We start from the raw sequence: 21,607 nt of genomic DNA on the forward strand, positions 1-21,607 counted from the left end.
CACGCTGTTTTCAAAATGTAACAATAGCCCTTTTTGTACAGTTCGTTCAAGGTGGAAATGTTGTGCCACTATTCTGACTCACCGTTCTGTATAAAACATAAAAACATATAAGGGCTGTACTTTTTTTTTAGATTCAAAGCTTCTATTGAGGTTTTTCAAATGAACCTTTGAACATCTGTCATCATATTTTATGAAATCAACAACCTAAAAAAAACAACCGAATCCTCAATTGATTAAAAAAAAAGTGATTCATCAGATTAAATGAGTAAAGAGCTTATACAGATATTGTGTTTTTCTCTGTGTGGTGGGAAAAGAATGCTAGGGTTTATTTCTAAGACAACAATATCGTTGCTATTAGCTTAATAAGCGCACTGTAGTTGTGTAATACAAAAACAAGTGCTGACAACCCAGGCAGATATATCGCACTTCTGCTTTTTTACTCAACCTGTCGTCAACCTGAGGAGCTGGGCCCCGCCCTCGGTCAAACATGCAGAAGAGAAAAAAGGACAGAGAAGCTAGAGCTGTCATCCTGTGACCTGTGCAGAATCACAGGGTTTAAATAGAATGAATAGACATGAAAAAAAGAAGCTGTGCAGCAACTGATGTTGATTAAGTCAAACATCAACATTATGAATGAAACTTGGAACTATTCAGTACAGACCTCGCAGTAACAGAGCTGAATCGACGTCTGTGTAAAATGGGTGAGCTGGCAGGACGGGATGCCATCTAAAATCACGCTGAGGCAGTCTTATGCCGGAGGTGTTTGGGTCAGTGTAAAAAAGCATAGCCTAAACCCTCAGATTAATAGGGGACCAACACTGTATGGATCTTGAAGCATGAGTTTAATCTTGAATGAGTTACTGTCGACTAATTTTGGAATTGGACTGATCGGTTGAGGTTGTATTTGCAGTATGTGCGGGATCACAACACCTTGCCAGTGACCTAAACAATAAACAATCTGGTTCTTTGATCGATCATCCAAGAGTTGGATTATGGCATGTCAAAGATTCTGTCATAACATCCTACTTACGATATTACTTTACATTCATATCCTAACTGTACGAAGTATTGTTGATGTTCTTTTTCTCTTTTTGTTAACAATGTTGAGGACGCAGTCATGTTGCCGACTGGGGGTTCCCATGCTTATGTTTAGAGTGAACAAAACAAGTAGTGACTGCTGTTGTGAGCATAAAATTCATATAAAAATGCACATCATCTGTCCAGCTTTAACCCTGTACCTCACAGCAATTATTTCATTTCAAATCAAACCTGATGGAATAAAGAGCCAAAGAAAAAAGTTTCACCGCCTACAGTTTGGACTGCACCTATAAAAACTCTATTTGTATTCTCTTATAATATTTCAAGAGGATTACAGTCTTAGTTGCAGAATATATATACAGTCATTGTTTTTTATGTTTTCAGCTTCTGCCCATGCTAACCACTATACATTTTCACACTTGGAGCCAATAAAATCAAATCAAAACAATGCCTCTGTAATAAAAAAAATGGCTCCTGACAACATGCCAGTACACTGACTTTTCCTCTGGTTGCTCTATTGCCTGGAATAAAGCTCATATAGTGTAGGGTGAGGCAAGAATGTGAAGTCATATGTGACGCCCGTCCCATTCTTATGAATGCAACGTCTAAGGAAAAACTTGACAGAATTTCTTCAAATTTCAACCACTTGGACTCCAGGATGAACGGTTTAGAATCTGGAGGTCAAATGTCAAGGCCACTGGGACCTAACAAAACATGCTAATTATGACAAAATGTCACATAAACGTCTAATAGGATAAAACGATGAAGTAATGGCATTTTATATCCAAGGGATCAAAGGTCAACTTCCATGTGACATCATAATATTCAGTCTTCTGTGCCCCTCTGTAAAAATAGCCTCTAAGAGAAGACAGCATGCCAGGCTACGGCGTGGTAGCAACTTCCATTTTGCCAAAAAACACACTAAACACCTTTTATCAAATTCCTTCTCTACATTCATTATACGACTTTGGACAAACAAGGATGTAAACTGCAACTTGACTGACTGGGAGAGGCATGCAAGCGCAAGGTGTTTTTTTTTAAAACTACGCAACACAATCTTAAGCGGCTCCAGTTGTTATTAATTTGAGATAGTTCACGGACCATTGACCATGATACACCCAACATTTGAATGTATTAGTTCGTCATCAAGGAGGCTCTCATATATGCTTCACACCTAACAAATTCCAGGCTCTCCTCAATTAATCCCCACTTGAGAAGTTTACTTTTTCTCCTGTCCAATGTGAGATTCTGTTTAAAATTAAAGCAGCTACTGCCAAAATGTTTTATTTTAGGCTAGGAGCAGCAGAAACACAATACTTGAGGTAGGGTTAGAAGGTAAAAAGCCACAAAAAGAAAAAACAGACAAAATGTGTAATAAATTCTCTAAGTGTACTCATGCATCGCCTGTATTTGTACATGAAGCAGTAATGAAAACCGTGCGTTCACAACTCTGCATTGACAGGAAAATTTGCATGAATTTATTTAGCTGCTAAAATTATTCTTGGCATTCGTCTTTGTTTTACCAGCGTGCACAGGTGAGCTGAAACGTTGATTTTTGACACTGGGTGTAACGCTCTCCCTGGTCCTGTGTGTGTATGTTTGTTTATTTTTCAGGTGAGAGTGTATTCAGGTGTTCCTGTGTGTGTGAGACTCACCACACCAGGAGACAAAGGGGTCAGATTCAGCAACTTCTTGTACTGCTCAAAGGTGAAAAACTGCAGAGGAAAGATGGAGATAAATGAGCTGTCAGAAAGTCATTATCAAAAAAGACATCTTTGCACACATAACTCATGTATGTACATGCAGCATTAAAGCAGCTACCTTAGAAAGACTCTGGAACTTGGGGGAATACTGTATCAACTCCGTTTGCACATGAAAATTAGCCGTACTTTAGCATTAATCTCAGTGGAAAGAGAAAAGTCTAAAGAGGAGACGCATCCACTGATTTGTTTATCTGAGCAAAGCGGCAAAACGCCAGCAGAGGCATTTTAATCGGAGCTTTAATTTACTTTAATTCTTCACTCCAGACATTTCTCACCATCAGCCAGCTTTGTTCGCTGTGTGAGCGATTACCCCATCTTCTCAGTGTGAGTGCTTATTTTTAAAGTTCACACATTCTCGTCTCCAGCGTCTCATTACCGAGCAGCTCCATGCCAGGCATCAGTGACGCCTCCCGTCACCCCATTATACATTAGTGTGAAGCGAGAGATGCTAAGCCCTCCTACAAACACATATCAAAAGATGGGGCTCAGGGGAAGGCTTGCTGTAAACGCTTGTAAGTCAATATTTGGTAGGCCAGCAGAATAAACAGGAGTGGCTGAGCAGGCAGACATGGCGGAGGGCGTCATGTGTTTAATCAACATGTGTGTACCATGTTAGAGCAACTGCGGTCGGAGTGTTTTCATATGGCAGTCGAGCAGTTCATGATGAAACCAGAGTCTGATCGTTGCATCATGGCACGAAAAGCTTTGCGGTTTTCTATTAACCAACATACACATCCGTTATCTCACCTTGACCGCTCTCTTTGGAGTTTCTGCCAGGATTGGAGGCAGGATTCCCTTGTAGAAGCCAAAGACTCTGCAGAGAGATAATGAAATAATTACCTGGTTTATCTGGTCACTAGTTGTAGTAACATTAGTTGTAGTCAAGAGCCCAAGCAATTAGTTGATTAATGAATTCATTGGTTGACAGAAAATTAATGGTCCAGTATTTTGATTCCTGATTGATCATGTAAATCATTTTTAAGCAAATTAGCCAAACATCAACTCCTTTCTAACTTAATTAACCTAACTGCAGAGAATATCAAGTCTCTCCTGTAATGGAATTAACATTATTATGCCAACTCTTATTGTGATAACCCACTGGAAGATGCAGACATAAAATATCATGCTATGTCTTTCTTTTTCTTAATAAATGTGCTTTAATGATTGAGATGACGGCTCTTAGTATGGACAATTAAATTTGTATTGTTGAAGGAAGGAGATTTGGCTCCTCCTCTCATGCAACACACTGAGCAGGCAGTGCAAACAGCAACTTTGCTATTCATTTCAGACACTTAAAAAAAACCCTTCACACTGCAGACTTAGTTGTTTTGCATTTACATAATTAAATCATCATGTCATCAGTCTGTCATATCGACAGAAATATTCATTACGACCGTATATGATATTTCACTTCAAAGCCTTTAACAGCCAATAGAGATGACATAACTGTTATTGTCTATCTCTAGGCCCTCCCTGCCTGGTAAATGCCAATACCATGTCAGCCCTCTATCAAATAAAATAGAGTGAGATGTCATTCACTAAAAAGAATCAACAGACCTTACTGTACACAGTTTCATGCAGGAACTACTTTCTTTCTACTGCAACTACTTTCTTACCACCAGAAAGAAAGTAGTTCCTACATGAAACGGCTCACAACAAGGTCTGTGGATTATCTTGAGCAGCCGGGTCATAATTTCTGGAAAAAGACACTGTTTTTGTTTTGAGTTTTTTATTTATTTATTTATTTATTTATTTATTGTCTCTTTGAGCATCAGAAACCAAGTGTCATTTAGTCCCACTGTATTGGAGTGAAGACAGACATCTCTTCAGTCAAAACTCTGCAGCTCACAACAAAACAATCTAGATGGGTAAAAAACACTGTGAGTAGGAAGAAAAATATGTGTTAGTGATTTTGGAGTGAACTGCCCCTTTAAAGACATGGTGATTTAAAAGATACTGATGATTATTTTCACTGACATGAAAAGTCCCTCAAGAGACATGAAATAAGTGGGGTTTCCCTCTAATGGTCTTAAATTTGCCAACATCTTGGTGTGGTCCTTCAACACGACACTTTCTCAAACACATAAGGTTGCAGCAGGAATCAAATCTCTGACAACACTGAATACAAACTGCAGGACTAACACCAAGCTCAGAAAATGGAAACAGAAAGTATATTGCTGCTGCTGTTTGGCAACATAACTACCAAGATATATTCTGAAACCACAAACCCTGGCAAACAAGTTCTCCAGGAATCTGCGGAGGAAATGATTTAAGAGTTTATTTCAGCGTTTGATATACTGGATGTTTCAGAAGACGGTAGCTGTATAATTTTAGTCAATTTGGTCGTTTGCCTTTGCTCAATCATATGTCCAGCCGTGATTTAAAGCGTACTTGGAGGCAGGAAAAATAATAAAATGATACAGTGAGTTATGTATATAGAGACGTATGTCTACATTTAACACAGACTGTATTTTGTAAGCAATCCATTTTATGGAGTGTATTTACAGAGTAAATGGACAGTCTGGTTAGATAGTTAGTTTTATGCAAATTCCATTTGAAATTTTCAGGCATTCATCCCACTGATTTTAAACTACACAATGTATGTTAAAAAATCATGGATTAATATAGTCAAAAATACAACCCCAATTCCACAAAAGTTGGGATGTTAAGTAAAATGTAAATTAAAAACAGCATGCAATATTTGCAAATCATTATTGACTTGTATTCAATTTAATACAGTTCAAACTGATAAATTGTGATGCCTGCAACATGTTTCAGAGAAGTTAGGACAGGGGCAACAAAAGATTGGGAAGAAAGAATGCTCAAAATCACTTTTTTGTAACATTCAACAGGTAAACAGGTTAAGTTGTAACAGGTGAAAGTATCATGATCGGGTATTAAGGGGCATCCTTGAAAGGCTCAGTCATTCACAAGCAAAGATGGGATGAGGTTCATCACTTGTTTACACAGTTTAAGAATAACACTGCACAAACGCAAAACTGCAGGAATTTAGGGATTTCTCCATCTATAATCCATAATATCATTAAAAGATTCAGAGAATCCAGAGAAATCAGCAACATCCATAAATGCAGCTGACTTCTCTGGGCCTGAGTTGGACTGAAGCAAAGTGGAAACGTGTGCTGCAGCCTGACGAGTCCTCAGTTCAGATTTTCTTTCTTTTTTTTTTTTTTTCCGGAAATCATGGGTGTTTTGACACCTATGCTAAAGAGGAAAAGGACCATTCAGATTGCTACCAACACTAATTTCAAAACCCAGTATCTGTGATGATATGAGTGTTTGTTAGTGCCCATTATTAACTGTCACATCCATGAAGGCCCCATTAATGCTGAAAGGTACATACAGGTTTAGGAACAACATATGCTGTCATCCAGACAATGTCTTTTTCAGAGACCTCCCTGCTTGCTCCAGCAAGACAACGCCAAGACACATTCTGTACGTGTTGCAGCAGCGTGGCTTCATTGTGAACAAGTTCATATACTAGACGGACCTGCCTGCAGTCCAGACCTGTCTCGCATTGAAAATGTGTGGTGCATTATGTGACACAAAACACAACAGACCCGGACTGTTGAGCACCTGAAGTCACATATCATGCAAGGCAGACAGATCATTTCTCTTCCAGTACTTCAACAATTACTGTCCTCAGTTCCCAAATGCTTTACAGAGTGTTGTTAAAAGGAAAGGTGATGTGGCACAGTGGTAAACATGCTCTTGTCCCAACTTTTTGGAGCATGTTGTGGGCATCAGAGTGAGTGTATATTTACAATGCAAATCATTGCATTCTAGTTTTATTTTTGTTTTACACAAGGTCCCAAATTTTTGGAGTTCATATTGTACATGAAAGACTATTTTTATTAGTGGATAAGTTATGATTTCCCCTTTTAAAATAATGTTCGTTGATAATGATTAACTTTAAAGTGGAGGTTTCCCCCAAGTGCCTGACCAGCCTTTGATGTATACATGTAAGAAGATAGTAGTATGTTTTCTGTTTTGCAAAAAGGGCACAAAGCATGTTTCGTATACATTCAGAAGTGCATACATGTGCATTTCCCTCACTCTTGAATTTAGTGAAAACATGGGTGGGATTGTTGAACCTGACAGATGATGTCATCAATCAAATAAAATCGTACAGCCATTTTTCAAATATTTTCTTTGTAAACCTTTTGTACAATGCAGTTTCTCAAACCACAGTGACATAAATGGGCCATAATCAAACAGGGAAACAGAAGTGTCTGTGGCTTCGGCTTTGGTGTGAAACACGGCACACCTCAAGCATCAGACGCCTCTGAGTCATATGCTGTTGTGAAGATAAACGGTCTCTGTTTTCATCTGCTCCCATTTCTAAATGTTGTTTTATCGAGACTGACTCAAAGTGAAACAGGTAAAACAGGTCTAAACTTTTAAACAAGGGAAACAGTAAACACGTCATCATCATCTTATATTTTGTAAGAATAATAAAGATGTTTAAGGCACTACAGACATCAATTAAATAATTACTTGTGGGTATAGATCAGAGGCCTGTACTACAAAACAAGTTCAACATCCCCAGGACATCTTTTTGTTATCAGATATGTCAGCCAAGGGTTTCCCCATCCAGACATGAGCACGCTCACATAAAAGTGGTGGCATATGACCAATCACAAACATGGACAAGTCTACTGGCAGCACAGCGGCATATTTTACAAACAAAGAGCAAACTAAACAAATACAAAGGAGATAATCCAGACTAAAAGCGAAACAGTTGCAGCAGTCAAATGCAGGATAGACATCTGGCAAAAAACCCCCAAAAACCAGTGTGTGCTTGTGTAAAATAATAGGTTTATAATATTACTGTGTAATCATTAGTGCACAAGTAGACCTGCCTATACTTGAATGTATTCCATTAAATTGATGTGTTGTTTAGATTTATTCTTCTGGTGTGAAGACAATTTTAGCTTTATTCTTTCAGTTGCTACCTTGGCAGCGTCAAACAGGAAATGCAAATTGGAAGCAAATAAAATAATAAGCATTAAAACATAATTCAAAGAGGTAAGAAGGCTTACATTCGTATATTCTCAGTACAACAAGTACATGGCTTTAATTCTTCAATCAGTCTCTACTGAAAGATGACATTGATACACAAAAGTACAATGAAATAAACTTTCTCTTAACACTCCTGCCCTCTGATCTGTGCACCAAGCTCCACAGGATCATCTATGAATGGCAATGACATTTACCAAGAAAAATGATTGGTCAGTAGGTGATGATTTTATCTGCTTTGATTTAACCCTGAAAACCCAGGGTTAAACCTTAAGTTACCTCACTAACACCAAACCCTGCTTCACAGTACAGGCCTCAGGACCATATAATACAGCACCTAAATATGTCACATAAACTACATCTACACACTATACAGAGTATTTCTGATGTTATAATGGTATACATTATAATCAGTCCCTCCGGGATTTTGCAGGCTGTTTTGGGGATTGTTGTGGCCCACAATGCCCAATTTCACAGTAGCTTTTCTGAACAATTGTGACAGATGTTGTGATGTCAGTGAAAATCTCAAATAAAAAAAAAACATTGCTTTTTGTTGCTGCTGTTGTTGTTTTTGTATAATTCATTAAAAGCTAAAGGCAACTTGTTCCACACCCTGTTCTGTGTGTTTTATGTAACCTCATGGTTCATGATTACAAAAATTGTGAATGAAGAAATGCATGTGGGGGGTATTCCACACAAAAGCAAAATGTTTTTGGAGCTTGAAATCGGTCAAAACAACAAGCACAAAATTATCAAATATAATAGTGCACAGAGCATTGATAAATGTCAAGAACAATGACAAACACTGTGTTCTTTTCAGCACATGTGATAACAAATAAATAAACAAATAAATAAAATAAAAAAACTGAGTCAGTTCATTGAGACGCACATGTATGATGTTTATCAATTAAAATGATTTGCTGAAATTTGCTCTTGGCTCACCATGAGTTAGGGCACAAAGAGGTACAGCACAGTCATGTCTGCCTACAAACAGCTAAGCTAACTTTAGCATGATACAAAGTTTCAGGGAACATTTAAAAACTTTTCCTCTACCACTCCCTCTCTCCTCAGCTTGCATGTGTTGCTTCTGGCTATGTTGGCACATACAGCTTTTATCTCAGTGGTCATCACCAAGGGTAGCGCTTCTGCCTATCTGGGCAAAGCCATAGGAAAACAATGGCACAGCCAGCTCAGAACAGAGCAGTTTTGCCGCTGGTCATGTGTGGGTACCTTAACAATGATGTTCAGACTGTGGACAACAGGACCAACAAGGTATCTATTTATAAAGAGTGGAAGGACCAGGGATTAGAAAAACTTGTTGCCATGCCAGAATTAAAATTTTCTGTGGTCACAAGCATCTGTCAAAAGCTTCTCAGATTACACACTTCCTTGTTTTTTTTTACCCATGTGATATTTTTCCATGAGCAACTATTGAGGCACCAAATGCAAGTTGTTCACAAGAATTCAAATCATTTTATGAAAGAGGACACTTCAGAAACAGCGTTGAAGGTTAGGTTTCATGCCAGCACTGATGAACAGCTTTGACGTAACTGAATGTTTCTTTTTAATTGTAAGGATAAGAATATCATCTGCTTTTATTTTTTTTGTTGACAACTGATCCCATGACAAGACCAGAAACATCAATGACTACTATCAACAACTATCAAGAAGTGTCTGTGTAGTCACGCCTGACACACATCATTCCTCTGTGCCACAGACCGCCATTGTTGACCGCCAAATATTCAAACATCAATGAGTCACATTGTTACCCTGGGTGACTGAAGTTTATATGGAGTCAACTTCAAAAAACACACCCTATCCTGCTGCCATAAATATTGAGTAGAGCAGTGAAAATGTATTAATCTGCAGTTAAAAATAGTCCTCAACAAATTTGCTTATTATTCCTGTTTCGCTAAAAAACCAAAGTGCCCAGCTATTTTAGGGAAAGACTGAAATTTAATTACAAATGCAGTACCCGCTAAGCATATCATCATACTGACTAATTCAGTGGTGCTAACATTACAACTCAGCCAAGGAGGACATCACTCATCATTATATCCCATACTGTCGTAAGCATGAGCCTCTCCTCCATGAGTAGATGCACACTTTCATTTATGATGTCATAGGGTTTGAGGGTGTAGTTTGGTATTAAAGAAGATGTTCAGAACAAGGTCTGTGGCTTATCAAGAGTAAAGCCAGGTATGCGCTGTGCGATTTTGTGCTGTCCCAAACAACCACATGGCGGTATCTTTGGCAGACGCCCAAAAATAGTGATCCTATGTCACACTGTGAGTTAGGTTCAAACACGACCATTCTCACAGTTTTGCAACCAAAGAGAACTTGAGACAGATCTCTGACAGTGTCAGAAACTCAGGATAACCATCTGACAATGTGACTGCTGCTACAATCACATCTACTAACATGCACAAACTGGATGAACTGTCCCTTTAAAGATACACACTAAAGAGGGCTAAAGACGGGGTATTGAAGTCAGAGAGTGCTGTGAGACGAGCACTTTTTTCATGAGATGTGTTGACAATAACAAAAATATAGAATATCACCAGCCTGAGTTGAAGCCATCAAAACAATTTAAAACAATGGAAGCCAACAGAAAAATAAATCACAATGTATCTGAAAATGTGCACAGGATCATAACAGAGAGGGCATTTCCTTCCACTTAGCTGCTTGCAGGTTACAGGAACAGAGAGGGTGTATAAGGGAGTTCGTATTGACACTGAACACATGTCTGTGGACAAAGAAGACAACGTGGCGTGACCGACTGTATCCTGTGAACTGCAGCACCAGCTCTGTTGTGGCAACATTCTTGACAAGTCAACAGAGATGATCTTAGTTGATTTGGTCCAAGTGTAAATATTTTTGCTGCAGGCACACATTTCCAGAGAATATAACTTGAGAGGGACAGGCCATTTACACATGCACAGAATCCACAGCAGCGAGGCCGTTCCCCAAACATGGCAGCGAACCACAACTAATTATCAAAACACTCACCATCAGGTGACAGAGCCAACACATTTCATCAACACCTGAAGTTGCATAAGTGACACTGGCTCTGGGTAATTGAGCCATCATAATAATACTAGAGTAAGGGACTCTGGCCAAGGAAAATCCCTCCATGAAACCAGTAATTAATCCCTTGTATTGTTTGTGTAAACAAGTTATTTCAGTCAGACGGAAGACCCTTCCCTCGGCTCTCTTTGTCCATGCAAATGGTGGCCACAGATTTCCCGGGTGTGGTCAGGCTGGGGAGCCGCCAGGTGATGAAGAAGGAGTGAAATTTGTTACAGAACAAATATGGCCTCTAGTGAGTGGCCTTCATTTGAATCCTAATTTGATTTCCAATGTAAAGTACACACTAAGTCCCTTTTTGGCTTTCCTAAACAAATGGCCTCCTGACACAAAGCGAGGGAAGAGGGGGGGCAAGATGGACGTGTGTGTGTGTGTGTGTCTGTGTGTGTGTTTGTGTGTGTATGATTTGTCTTTCATTTTCATAAACCTTTCCTTTTTTAACAGCCTCTATCCATCTGGAGAGCAGCATAATACTGACAGAACTACACAGACAACCTATTAAATAAACAGGCCCATAACAGTATAAAATATTATAATATAATATAAATAATCAGTTGAGCACAAATTCTGACTTCTTGACAGTGCAAAAAAAAAAAAGCCTTTTGAATACAATTATTGTCAGCAGCAGACTTGATAATTTTCACATTGGTGCTGTGAAGACATCCATGGGAAATATGAACCTCCAGGGAACATTTTAACACGTAAACAACCGGCATGCTTCATCTGCAAATATTTTCCCTTTCCCAGTGTCTACTGTAACCTTGACATTGTCACTGACAGGGGCGACAGAACAGAATTTCCAGTGACAAGGTAGAGAAGGCATAAACAACACGTCTGCTTTAGGTTTATGATGCATAACATGAGATAAGAATGATTATTAATTCACATATAAAGTAAGCAAAAAAAGTTTGATTAAATGTGATATGTATGGATTTGAATTGATTATTGCAGGAGAACTTATTTCCTGCTATGACATGATGAACCTATGGTGATAAAATGTTTATTTTGGTGAATTTGTTGCAATTTGTTGAAGATTTAAGTTATTTATTTACATGTTTTGAGTGAGGTTATACTGTGTGTGAAATAAATCAAATAAATTAAATAAATGTTCAGTGTTCTTACTGGTTATTCCAACATTTTTTGCCATTAAGTTTCTCTCATTGCCCAGATTGCTCATGCTCATGCTCATGTGACATCCAGTTCCCAAGTGCATTGCTGTCATGGCAATGCACTCTGCCATTATCTTTGTCGGTATTCTCTGCTGGCCTCACTTCATTTTACTGACGATTTTACTGACAAAGAGGCATTTTATAATAAGAAAAACTAAAACTAAACACTGAAACTAAACTAAAACCAAACATTCTAAAGAATAGTTTTAAGATTCAAAAACTAAAATGAACTAGAAAAAGTAACTAAAACTAACTGAAACTAAACTGAATTTATAATAAAAATTAAAAACAAAATAAAAATAAAAACTGATGAAAACTACAGAGATAGTAACTCTGCTAGAAAATCTGTCTACAAGACTCTCCAAAGCTCACAAATCAACATGCTGTATCTTGTGTAATCTGTGTAAATACTGATGTGAAAAAAACAATGCAACTCTTGGCAAAGAAGCAAATAAACGTGTTTCCCAAAATGTCAAACTGTTCCTTTAACCTGATTGTTGCTTTATAAAAACCATGCCTGTGTTACTGTGGTGAAACACATGTAATCTGGTGGACACGCTTATCTGCACTTCTTCATACTTCCATGAATGTAGATATTTTTTGTATGGGTGGTCCCAGCTGGAGTCAACCCACCCCCATCCCACTCCCCGCCCTCAACCCTGCACTAGTTCCAGGCATTAGTCATTGATCTACTGTACGCAAGCCAACACTCTCTGCTGTAATGCATGGACCCTTTTAATATTCTTGTGGCCGTGCTTTGGGTCCCGACCCAGTCTCTGGATACCACACTGGTAAAGAATGCTCGAGAATAGAGTCTTTTTGTTTCCCTCCAGACGGAAACACTTAACACATGCTCATGCTGCTACACCCACATGCAACAGAAAAACGGAGCGTGGCCTGTAAGGCAATACACCAACCAAGTGTTGGTGAGCATAGTTCACACTGTCACACACATATGAGCACAGCTAGAGGATTTCATGCTATATTTTCCAGATTTAATAACAACCTAATGTAGAATTTGGAGTTTATAAGAAAAATAACCCACACTATAACAGTCATTTCTTTACTTCAACTGAGTAAAATGTTTCTTTCTGCTACATAAAAAGTCAAGCCTATTACTTATTTTGTCCAGGCTTCAAACCGCCTTAAAGAGAACCTTTTATGCTCATGTCCAGTCCTGTATTTTCATTCTGAGACTCTACTAGAGTAGCTTTGCATGATTCACAGTTCAAAAACATCCTAATTATTTTGTACTGGCCCTTTATGCAGCCCCTTTATTCACCATCTGTCTGAAACAAGCCATTTTAGACCCAGTCTCTTTAAGGTCGCCCTCCCTACAACCCCACCATTCACCAGTTGGCCAACTTCCTGGAAGCCAGCTGAGGGGCAGCACCCTCTACTTGTGACCTCTGCAACTGCAGACTCCGTAGGAAACGGAAAATATTTTCTGGTCTTCCCCCATGTTGTCCTTGTGCTCTGCCTCAGTGTTCGGCTATTTACATTGCAGAGTTTTCTGATGGATAGAAGGTTTTACTTGTTAGTGGTTAGCTACTTTAGCCACTAGGCGGCTAGTTACTAGCTCAGAGATTACTCTGGTGATACAAGACTACAGCAATGAGTGCTTCAAAACACCGTCATAGCATGGAGCACAGCAATATCGGCAAATGAATGGAATTAATGCTGTTTATTTACTGTTTATCATACCACAAACGAGACAAGAATTATGTTGCAAAAACATGTGCGAGTGAAAGTGCTCCTGCTTCTTATTACTTATTACTTACTATAACTTCATTCACTGAATTTGGTAAAACTGGATCATATTTTAAGCAGAAAAAATTTTCTGTTTATCTCGCTGTCTTCCAGCTGCTCTGCCTCAGCTTTAGGTGATTTACGGAGTTTCCTGACAGACAAATAGCTACTTCAACTGCTAATTGCTAGTTAGCTCAGTTAGCCTACATGCATTTGATTCTTCCCAATCAGGGAAATCAAACACAAGGGGAGCGCACAGCTAATTAGCTGTAGCAGTTACTTAAGCAACAAGTAAAGATATCTGTCAATCAGAAACTCTGTAAATCACAGAGTTGAGCAGCCACAGGCCATCAGAAAGAAAACCCGACAATATTTAACTGCTTCACAACCGAAAAAAACACTTTCTGTGAGACAAACTAAACAAGAACATAATCCTGAGCAGGGAAAGTCAAGGGGAGACAGACTGACTGGTGGGCGTGTTGTGCAGGCTGCGTGTCTGAAGGAGATGACCATATAAAGAAAGCAGAAAAAATGTTGGAAACAGTGCATTCAGAGCAGTCTGAAACCTGAGTGTTTTGCTCAGAGGGATTACTTCTACATACATTTACCTCGTTATTTGACACAACTATCAATCTCTCCAAATCGAGCAGACTCCTTGGGCAAAAATTTTACCTCACAGAACAGTGTAGTTGCTGGTCTACCACTGCCTTGATCTGCTAGTTTGCTTGTGCTTGTGTGTGACTTCAGCGTTTAAAAGCAGTGAAACTAAACCTTTTTGATTTGTGACTCCCCAGAATAATCAGCTTGGTGTACCTGACCATCATACAAAAAAAAAAAAAAAGCTAATTTTTGTGCTGGTTTATGGTTTTAACCATTAGTGAGGGGGCTTTCAGGCCAGCTGTATTTTGTATATATTTGAGCACTTCCTCCTTATGATGAATGTCATTAAGGGGCTGAAAAAGATGAATTTAAATAGAAAACAGGGAAAAGCATTAGAGGTCCCCTTTAAAGATGGTGTCTGATATGTGTACATTTCCATGTCTTTCCTCAGTTTAATCAGCGAGGTCGAGCTGGGAGCTCAGGTTTCCTCCCTCATCACCTCAGAGAGAAGTGAGGCCTGGTGTTAGCTCGGTCTTGCCATGAGCTGACGGGAGATGTTTATTTTTAATAATAATTCTACAACAGTGGGGCCTAACACTATTTGTATAAGTTATAACTAAGTGGTTTGGCCTGGAGGTAATCCTCAACGTGCTACTGGGGAGTGATTACAGCCTCAGCAAAAATATACTGTAAGTGATAATTGGTCGACAAGAAAGTGGATCATCCGTCTACTGGGACTCTCCGACACATACCACGGCTTTGTTAACGTGAGCTTACAGTCAAATAGCTGTCATAGTTGATGGTGCAGATGCTGTGTAATTTGGCAAACGTTTTATTGTGTCACATAGTTCTCTGGAAATTCATGTGGACCTACTCCCAAAGGACACACCCAGAAAACATGCAGGCACAAAGGCATTAAATTTCACCGTGTGTGAGAGTGTGCGGGTGTGTGTGGGGTGAAGAGGGCACAGCTACTGTAGCAGGATAGCCGTGTCTGTTGAACTGCCGCCAGCGTACAATTTCCAACTGTCACTGGCCGGCCTCTCTCTTGCCGCGCACTCGCTCACACCTCGCAGCAGATCAACTTTATATCCGCTGTAAAGCTGTCGACTCGCCGTAAACAGAGCGAGTGGCAGCCACTTTCTCCTGCACCTGCACTGTCTCACAGTCCTGTCACTGGGCAGGCAGAGGAGGAGGGAGTGCGGCCGCAGGACTGTCTTCAGTTAGTTGTGAAAGTTTTAGATTTGTGTTTTAAGCTAATAACAGCTGCACTCTCATCCAATGTGAGGTGCAATGAGTGATAAGGCATGTTCAGCGGCTTGCTGCAGGACATTTCTGTGGGCTGCTGACAGACACAACGGCTGTTTTAAAGAATGCAAACCTGTAACAGCTTCCACCAACTAGGCCACCAGCTGTTAGTAGCATTTGAATAACAGCAGCACTAGTTATAATATTTTTAACTACAGACTGTATGTATCCACACCTGCACGTTTTCCACATTACTCTATATTTGACAATAACATGAAGGTGTTTAAACATACATTAATATGGAAGCTACACCATCAGCAAATACCAGCTAAAGGGAGGTTGGTGTTGTATGAGGTACTTCATTGTAAGTGTATTACTTCCAGTAGATGCTGGTTGGCTTGCTCCCAGTTTAGAGAAGCAAAGGGAAGTACCAGCACAGAAAGTAAGCAATGTTGTGATGTGGACAGGGTCAGCAGCAAAACTGATTTAGACACTTAAAAAGATCAAGTGTATGCTATATTTAGAAAATTTTCACTTATTTACCTTGCTCTCTGACAGCTTTTTTGTCGGGAAACCACCATTATATAAGCCAAATATTGCTCAACCAGACTCCATTGGCAAAATCGTTCATTTTACATGTTATTGCATAACATAGGAGCTGGTGGTCTACCGCTGCCTGAGTGACTTCCGTGAATCAGAGCAAACCATTTAAAACACAGAGGTCACACAGTAACGTGAACAAACTAATGGACGGAGGCAGCAGTAGACCAGCAACTGTGTTCTGTAAGGCAAAGTTGCTGATTTTGCCAAAGGACTCTGGTGGCTTTGGAAAGAGTGATACTGGGCTTACATAACAGGGGTTTCCTGTGAGAAATGGCTGTCTGATGGAAAAGTAAAGCGGTGAAAATATTCTAAATATAGTGTGCACTTAAACTGACATTGATTTTTATTATCCAAGCTTTTTTTTTTAGGTGGTTAAAATATTTGCTCCTTCCCTGCACACGGGAAACAGGACTGACATCATTGGTGCTTTGAGGAAAATGTATGACTAATTTTTGACTCTATTTTGTCCTGTTGCTGACAAGAACTTGTGTGGATAACCTACCCCTCGTTGCGGAAGATGGTCCTGAAGCAATCACCCAGACTCTTGTAGCTTGTTGGGTCACTGGTTCCCCTTTGGATCTGAAACCTGCAATAAAAAAGTAACCATTAAAGCTTCTATCACTGTAAATATTAGCAGCTCTACATTCAAACTACTTTTAACCATATACATTGTGACAAATGTGTGTAAAATACACTGACAGCAAATTTGATCTTATTATAAATGACCTAATTTCCCGCCTTATTTTCCTCCCCTTTCCCTTTCATCTGCCGTTTTTTCTTCCTCTGCCGAGATGAGAGGCTCCTGCCACCAGGTCCCCCCAGCGCAGGGGAGAACTCAAACATTTATTTAACCCAACCGATCCAATTAGCCACCCAACTCCCCAGGACCAGGCCTTTTGCAGGAGGCTTTTCGGCTGCTAACATGCTAGTAAGCCAATTGTAACAGCTCTTCAGTTACGTGTAAATTTTTAATATGATGGAGCCAGTCGAAGGACTTTTTGTTGTATAGCAAACACGCTGGTACCTCCCTAATAAAGACTGGTGAGCTGTGTGTAAATCTTTTACATGAGAGACCGGTTGGGGGTGAAAGAATGAATATAAATGGTGCCTGTTAGAGATGAAGAGTTTCAGGTATTGAGACGATAAGAAGAGATCTCATTAGATGCTGCCACATGGCTTAGACGTAGTTCCTGAATGCCAACAAAAAAAAACATTTTAAACCAAATGGTCTGATGAAATTATGCAGTGATTTTTGACCCACCAATCTGAGCAAATAAAAAAATAAATGAAAACATGGTATTAGATGAGACCTGAGGAATTTGACTGAAATAGTAAAGGCCATCAGGTATTCTGGGGGGAGAAACAGAGGCAGAAGTGAGGAGAGTTGGAAGGAACGGGACAAGAGAAAGATTCCCTCCTCATATGGCTTCAACTGCCAGGTCACAAGGTCAGCAGTAAGTCGTCCATGCGGGTGCCTGATGGGGCCATAAAGGGCCCCCGGGTTCCAGTGGAGGGGGGGGGTTTAGTGGGGTGAGCAGCCTTTCATATCGCTAACAGATTAACATCTTAGAGGGGTGTCCCTCAAATCCTATTTGGTGGATTCCCAAATAGCTTGTAACCCGTTCCTGAAAACCAGTTAAAACAGCATAATAAATAGATGTCTGACACCATATTAAAGAGAAGAAGAAAAAGAAGGACTCAGGGTATGAGGGGACGGAGAGGGGGCGAGCAAAGACCCGGAAGATTTAAGACTACTGGGGCTTGTAAACATATTCAAATCTGGCTTAATTAAAGGCATATGATGCTGAGGTCAAGGATGGAAGGGACCCTGTCCCCGGTCTCCCCCGTCTCCTTTGCTCTGCCTGCCTCGACACGAGCCGGCCTTGAGAGAGTGGGGTTGGCAGGGCTGTGGTCCGGTTCCAGCCCCCTGACTCCACTCGTGACCCTGGGGTCACCTCATTTCCTCATGGCCCTCTCCTACCCCGTCATAAAAACCAAGGACCAAACAGCAAGGCCCAGGGAGTGGGAGATAATAGGGAGGACCAGAAGAACTTGTGGCAGCAGGGGAACCATCAGGCCCCTGGCTAAGAAGCTGCTAATGTCGCCTTTCCAACAGTGGAAAACTAGAGGTGTGTGGATCCCTGTGTGGCAACAGATGGTGAAGAACCTACTGCAATGTCACCTTCACTGTCAGATACACCCATACAACCAGCAGAGGTTTGCAAAGTTCCACCAACATTAACATGACCCCCACATACGTCATCTCCAGCTGAAACAAGATTTCAAACTATGGCTGCTACAGGGGCAGCAACTGCTTCAAAGAAGAGTGAGACGTCAACTGTTAATGGTTGTATAAAACAGAGCAGTCAAAAAATAGAATTACTGCCTCATAGTTGTATGTCTCTGCCAACCAGTCAAGTTGCATCCATGTCTGTTCATACTTTATATTAGAGATGGACCAGATCACGGTTCCCCAAAAGTGGAACCAAAACATCTTTGTTGCCCCCTAATGGAAGGCTGTAGTACAAGTCATAAATCCCGCCTCCCAGTGTTAATAGATAGCAACATGACTTTATGGATATAAAAGTTTATCACCTTATCATTAACCCAATTAGATATTTGTGTGGAATTTTGTCATAATCAGTGTATAAATTTGAGTTATTGCCAAAATGTGTTTAGTGAGGTCACTGTGACCTTGACCTTTGATCCTCAAAATCTAATCACTTCTTGCTTGAGTCCAAGTGATCATTTGTGCAAAGTTTGAAGAAATTCTCATCAAGGTGTTCACAAGGATTGAATGACCCACAAACATAATGCCTCTGGCCATGGCCGTTACTGGCATGAAGCCATAGAAAAAGCTGATACCGACTGGTGCAGTACTATATGAGATTAGCTCCGGACAAGATGCAGGTCTGTTGATCAAACAGACTCAAAGGTTCAGTCAATAGTTCTGTTTCTGAGGTACAGACAAAAAGCTCTGGTTTCTTTTAATAAGGCCTCAGTGACGATATATTGTTTGGCTGAAGAAGAGCACAAGATATCCTCTATGGCTCTGGCAGATTCACTCGGCCTTGGAGTCAGCCATGCGGATCGTAACTCTGCAGACAGCAGACTCAAGGAAAACCCTGGGGCTTCTTTAAAGCACACTGCTCCAAGCATCTCCTTCAATCATCAGTGAAAAGCTAGTGGAGTTACAGTATACTCAGAGGTGATGAGATCTGTGAGTTCATCAAGAGTACCCCCTCCTTTCATTTCCGTCCCATATCCAACTCTGCCTGTGTTTGTGTTTTACAGGCCCAGAGCTGCCCAGGTGAGGGTGAAGGCGAGGGCAGGTTGGTGCTTCTGCGAATGAGACAACGGGGTAAATAATCTTGAAGACCTCGTTCACCTGACCCCCACTGCCTATAAAAGTGCAAACTCTAGGCGTCCACAAAGAAGTCAAAAAGGTAAATGAGGGTGGAGTAGCAGACTTTGTATTTTTATGGACAGGAGCGCGGTGTTCGAGGGCGTTACAAGGTCCGTGTCCGCTCCCAGACCCCAGTGGTAATGGGCTCGAACCGGGGACCAACAAGACAGGCTGTCACCTCAGAGAAGACGAGATGTTGAGGTGAGGCTCATTAATGACGGTGTTAAAAAATGCCTATGGGAAGGGGGTAGGGGGGTTATTGGGTTGATCAAAAGGTAGGAGCTTGATGGGCCTTTTTTAAAAAGGGGCAGGCCATGCTTTTTAGGAGATCTCTTAAAAAATACGCCCTATTAAACGAGGGGTATTCCCTCAGTGGCACTCAGCAATTTTGATGACTTGCTCACTTTAAAATTTAGGGTCTAATAAGGCTGATATGAAATCCAATTTATAGCCATTCAGACAGATCGACATGTAAATTAACACCCTCTCTATAGAGGGCAAAGTAATTACCTAAACTACAACAGGTATGCTATCTATTATTGTGCAATATTTCAAATCGTGCAATTTTGTCCAAGTTTGAGCATTATGATTTATGTGTGTTTCTGTGTATTCGGACTGGTTGCTACAGCAAGAGCCTTGATCTACTCATGCCTTCACTCCAGGAATGCCAAGTGCTTTGACAAAGAGAGAGACAAAATATATGACTGAAGAAAAAGAAGAACTGAATCACCAGGGGGAGAGGATGAAAGCAATTTCTCATGTTAGATTTGAAGTGCATAAGACAATCCAGAAGGCAACATAAAGGGGAAATCTATTTTTTACAGCCAGACAATTAATTTTAATGAGCGGGATCATAAAGATGGTAGAAGTCCATTGCATTGGTACATGAGGTTAAGAGCACTTTTCCGACCTAAGTAGTCCAACATGGCAAATGCGTGACTGTAGCCATCCAATTGTGCTTTAGGGTAAAACAGTGTAACCAAAAATGAAAAGGGTCTGTTGGGATCAAATAGTTGCTTGTTTTGACAACTCATTGTTGATGAACAAAAGAGTATGAAAAAAGAAGTATCATACTCGATGTCGAGCATTTCTGCTATAGCATGGAACATGCTTTTAGTTGTTTGTTTCAAAGGGATAGACTCACAATTTTAGATGATAGCTAGCTCTTTTGGTCCTACATGATTTACACTTTGCTTTGGACAAAAGCATAAAATGCAGTGTAATAGTGTTGATTTCAACTGCACAAGTCCTATCTTCCAGAAATTGTTTGAATATTACTGAGTAGTTTTCATAACTGAGCCTCCCAAAGTCCTGGCCCTTTACCCTGTGCTCCAATAACAGTTCAGCAACCTTAGTATTTTGGTCAACTTTCTCATTTTCCTGTTGTTGTTTCTGTCCTTAAATATTCTATGTACTAGGCTCATCTATGTTGAAAAGAATCGTTAGCTAGCTAGTTAGCTAGAGTGTGCTAAGTTGTGTTTTTTAAAGTTTAACCACACTTGCGACCACTTTTGGTGGGCTTTGCACCCTTGCACTTGACTCGCTCACTCCACTATGATATAAACAAGCTGCACAGCTGACAATGCTCTCTCTTTTTCCTCTATACTCTCTAATACACACTCACCCAGAGATGTTTTTAGATATTGAAATTTGGCAAAGACTGATTCATGTGAAGTGGTACTCAGTAGCACCGACATAATTTGGCCATTACCTTTAAAAGTACAGAGTTGGGTACCCAACTGTATTAACAAAAGTTCCTCATCATACGGTTCCCTCAAAATGTATTTGCCACTTCAAATGAATTGTTTATAAAAGCAATTTGCAGGAGACAGGAATGCTGTACAATAACATCAATGAAAAACAAGAAAGCAAATATTGATCGATTGAATCTATGACAAAACTTTTAA

At 40.1% G+C, this 21,607-nt stretch overlaps 1 protein-coding gene across 1 annotated transcript in view; it reads right to left on the reverse strand.

Annotated features, from left to right (window-relative positions):
- slc25a21 (solute carrier family 25 member 21) overlaps positions 1-21,607 on the reverse strand; it is a 139,563-nt gene that overhangs the window by 9,805 nt on the left and 108,151 nt on the right. Inside the window, exons 4-6 of the mRNA XM_084743074.1 lie at positions 16,797-16,880; positions 3,549-3,615; positions 2,694-2,753 (exon numbers count right to left, since the gene is read on the reverse strand). Of these exons, the coding sequence (XP_084599200.1) occupies positions 2,694-2,753; positions 3,549-3,615; positions 16,797-16,880 (211 nt within the window). The remainder of the gene's footprint in view (positions 1-2,693; positions 2,754-3,548; positions 3,616-16,796; positions 16,881-21,607) is intronic.

Source organism: Lutjanus erythropterus, chromosome 18, assembly GCF_056507025.1.
Source record: "Lutjanus erythropterus isolate fLutEry1 chromosome 18, fLutEry1.hap2, whole genome shotgun sequence".
Taxonomy (NCBI): Eukaryota; Metazoa; Chordata; class Actinopteri; order Lutjaniformes; family Lutjanidae; genus Lutjanus; species Lutjanus erythropterus.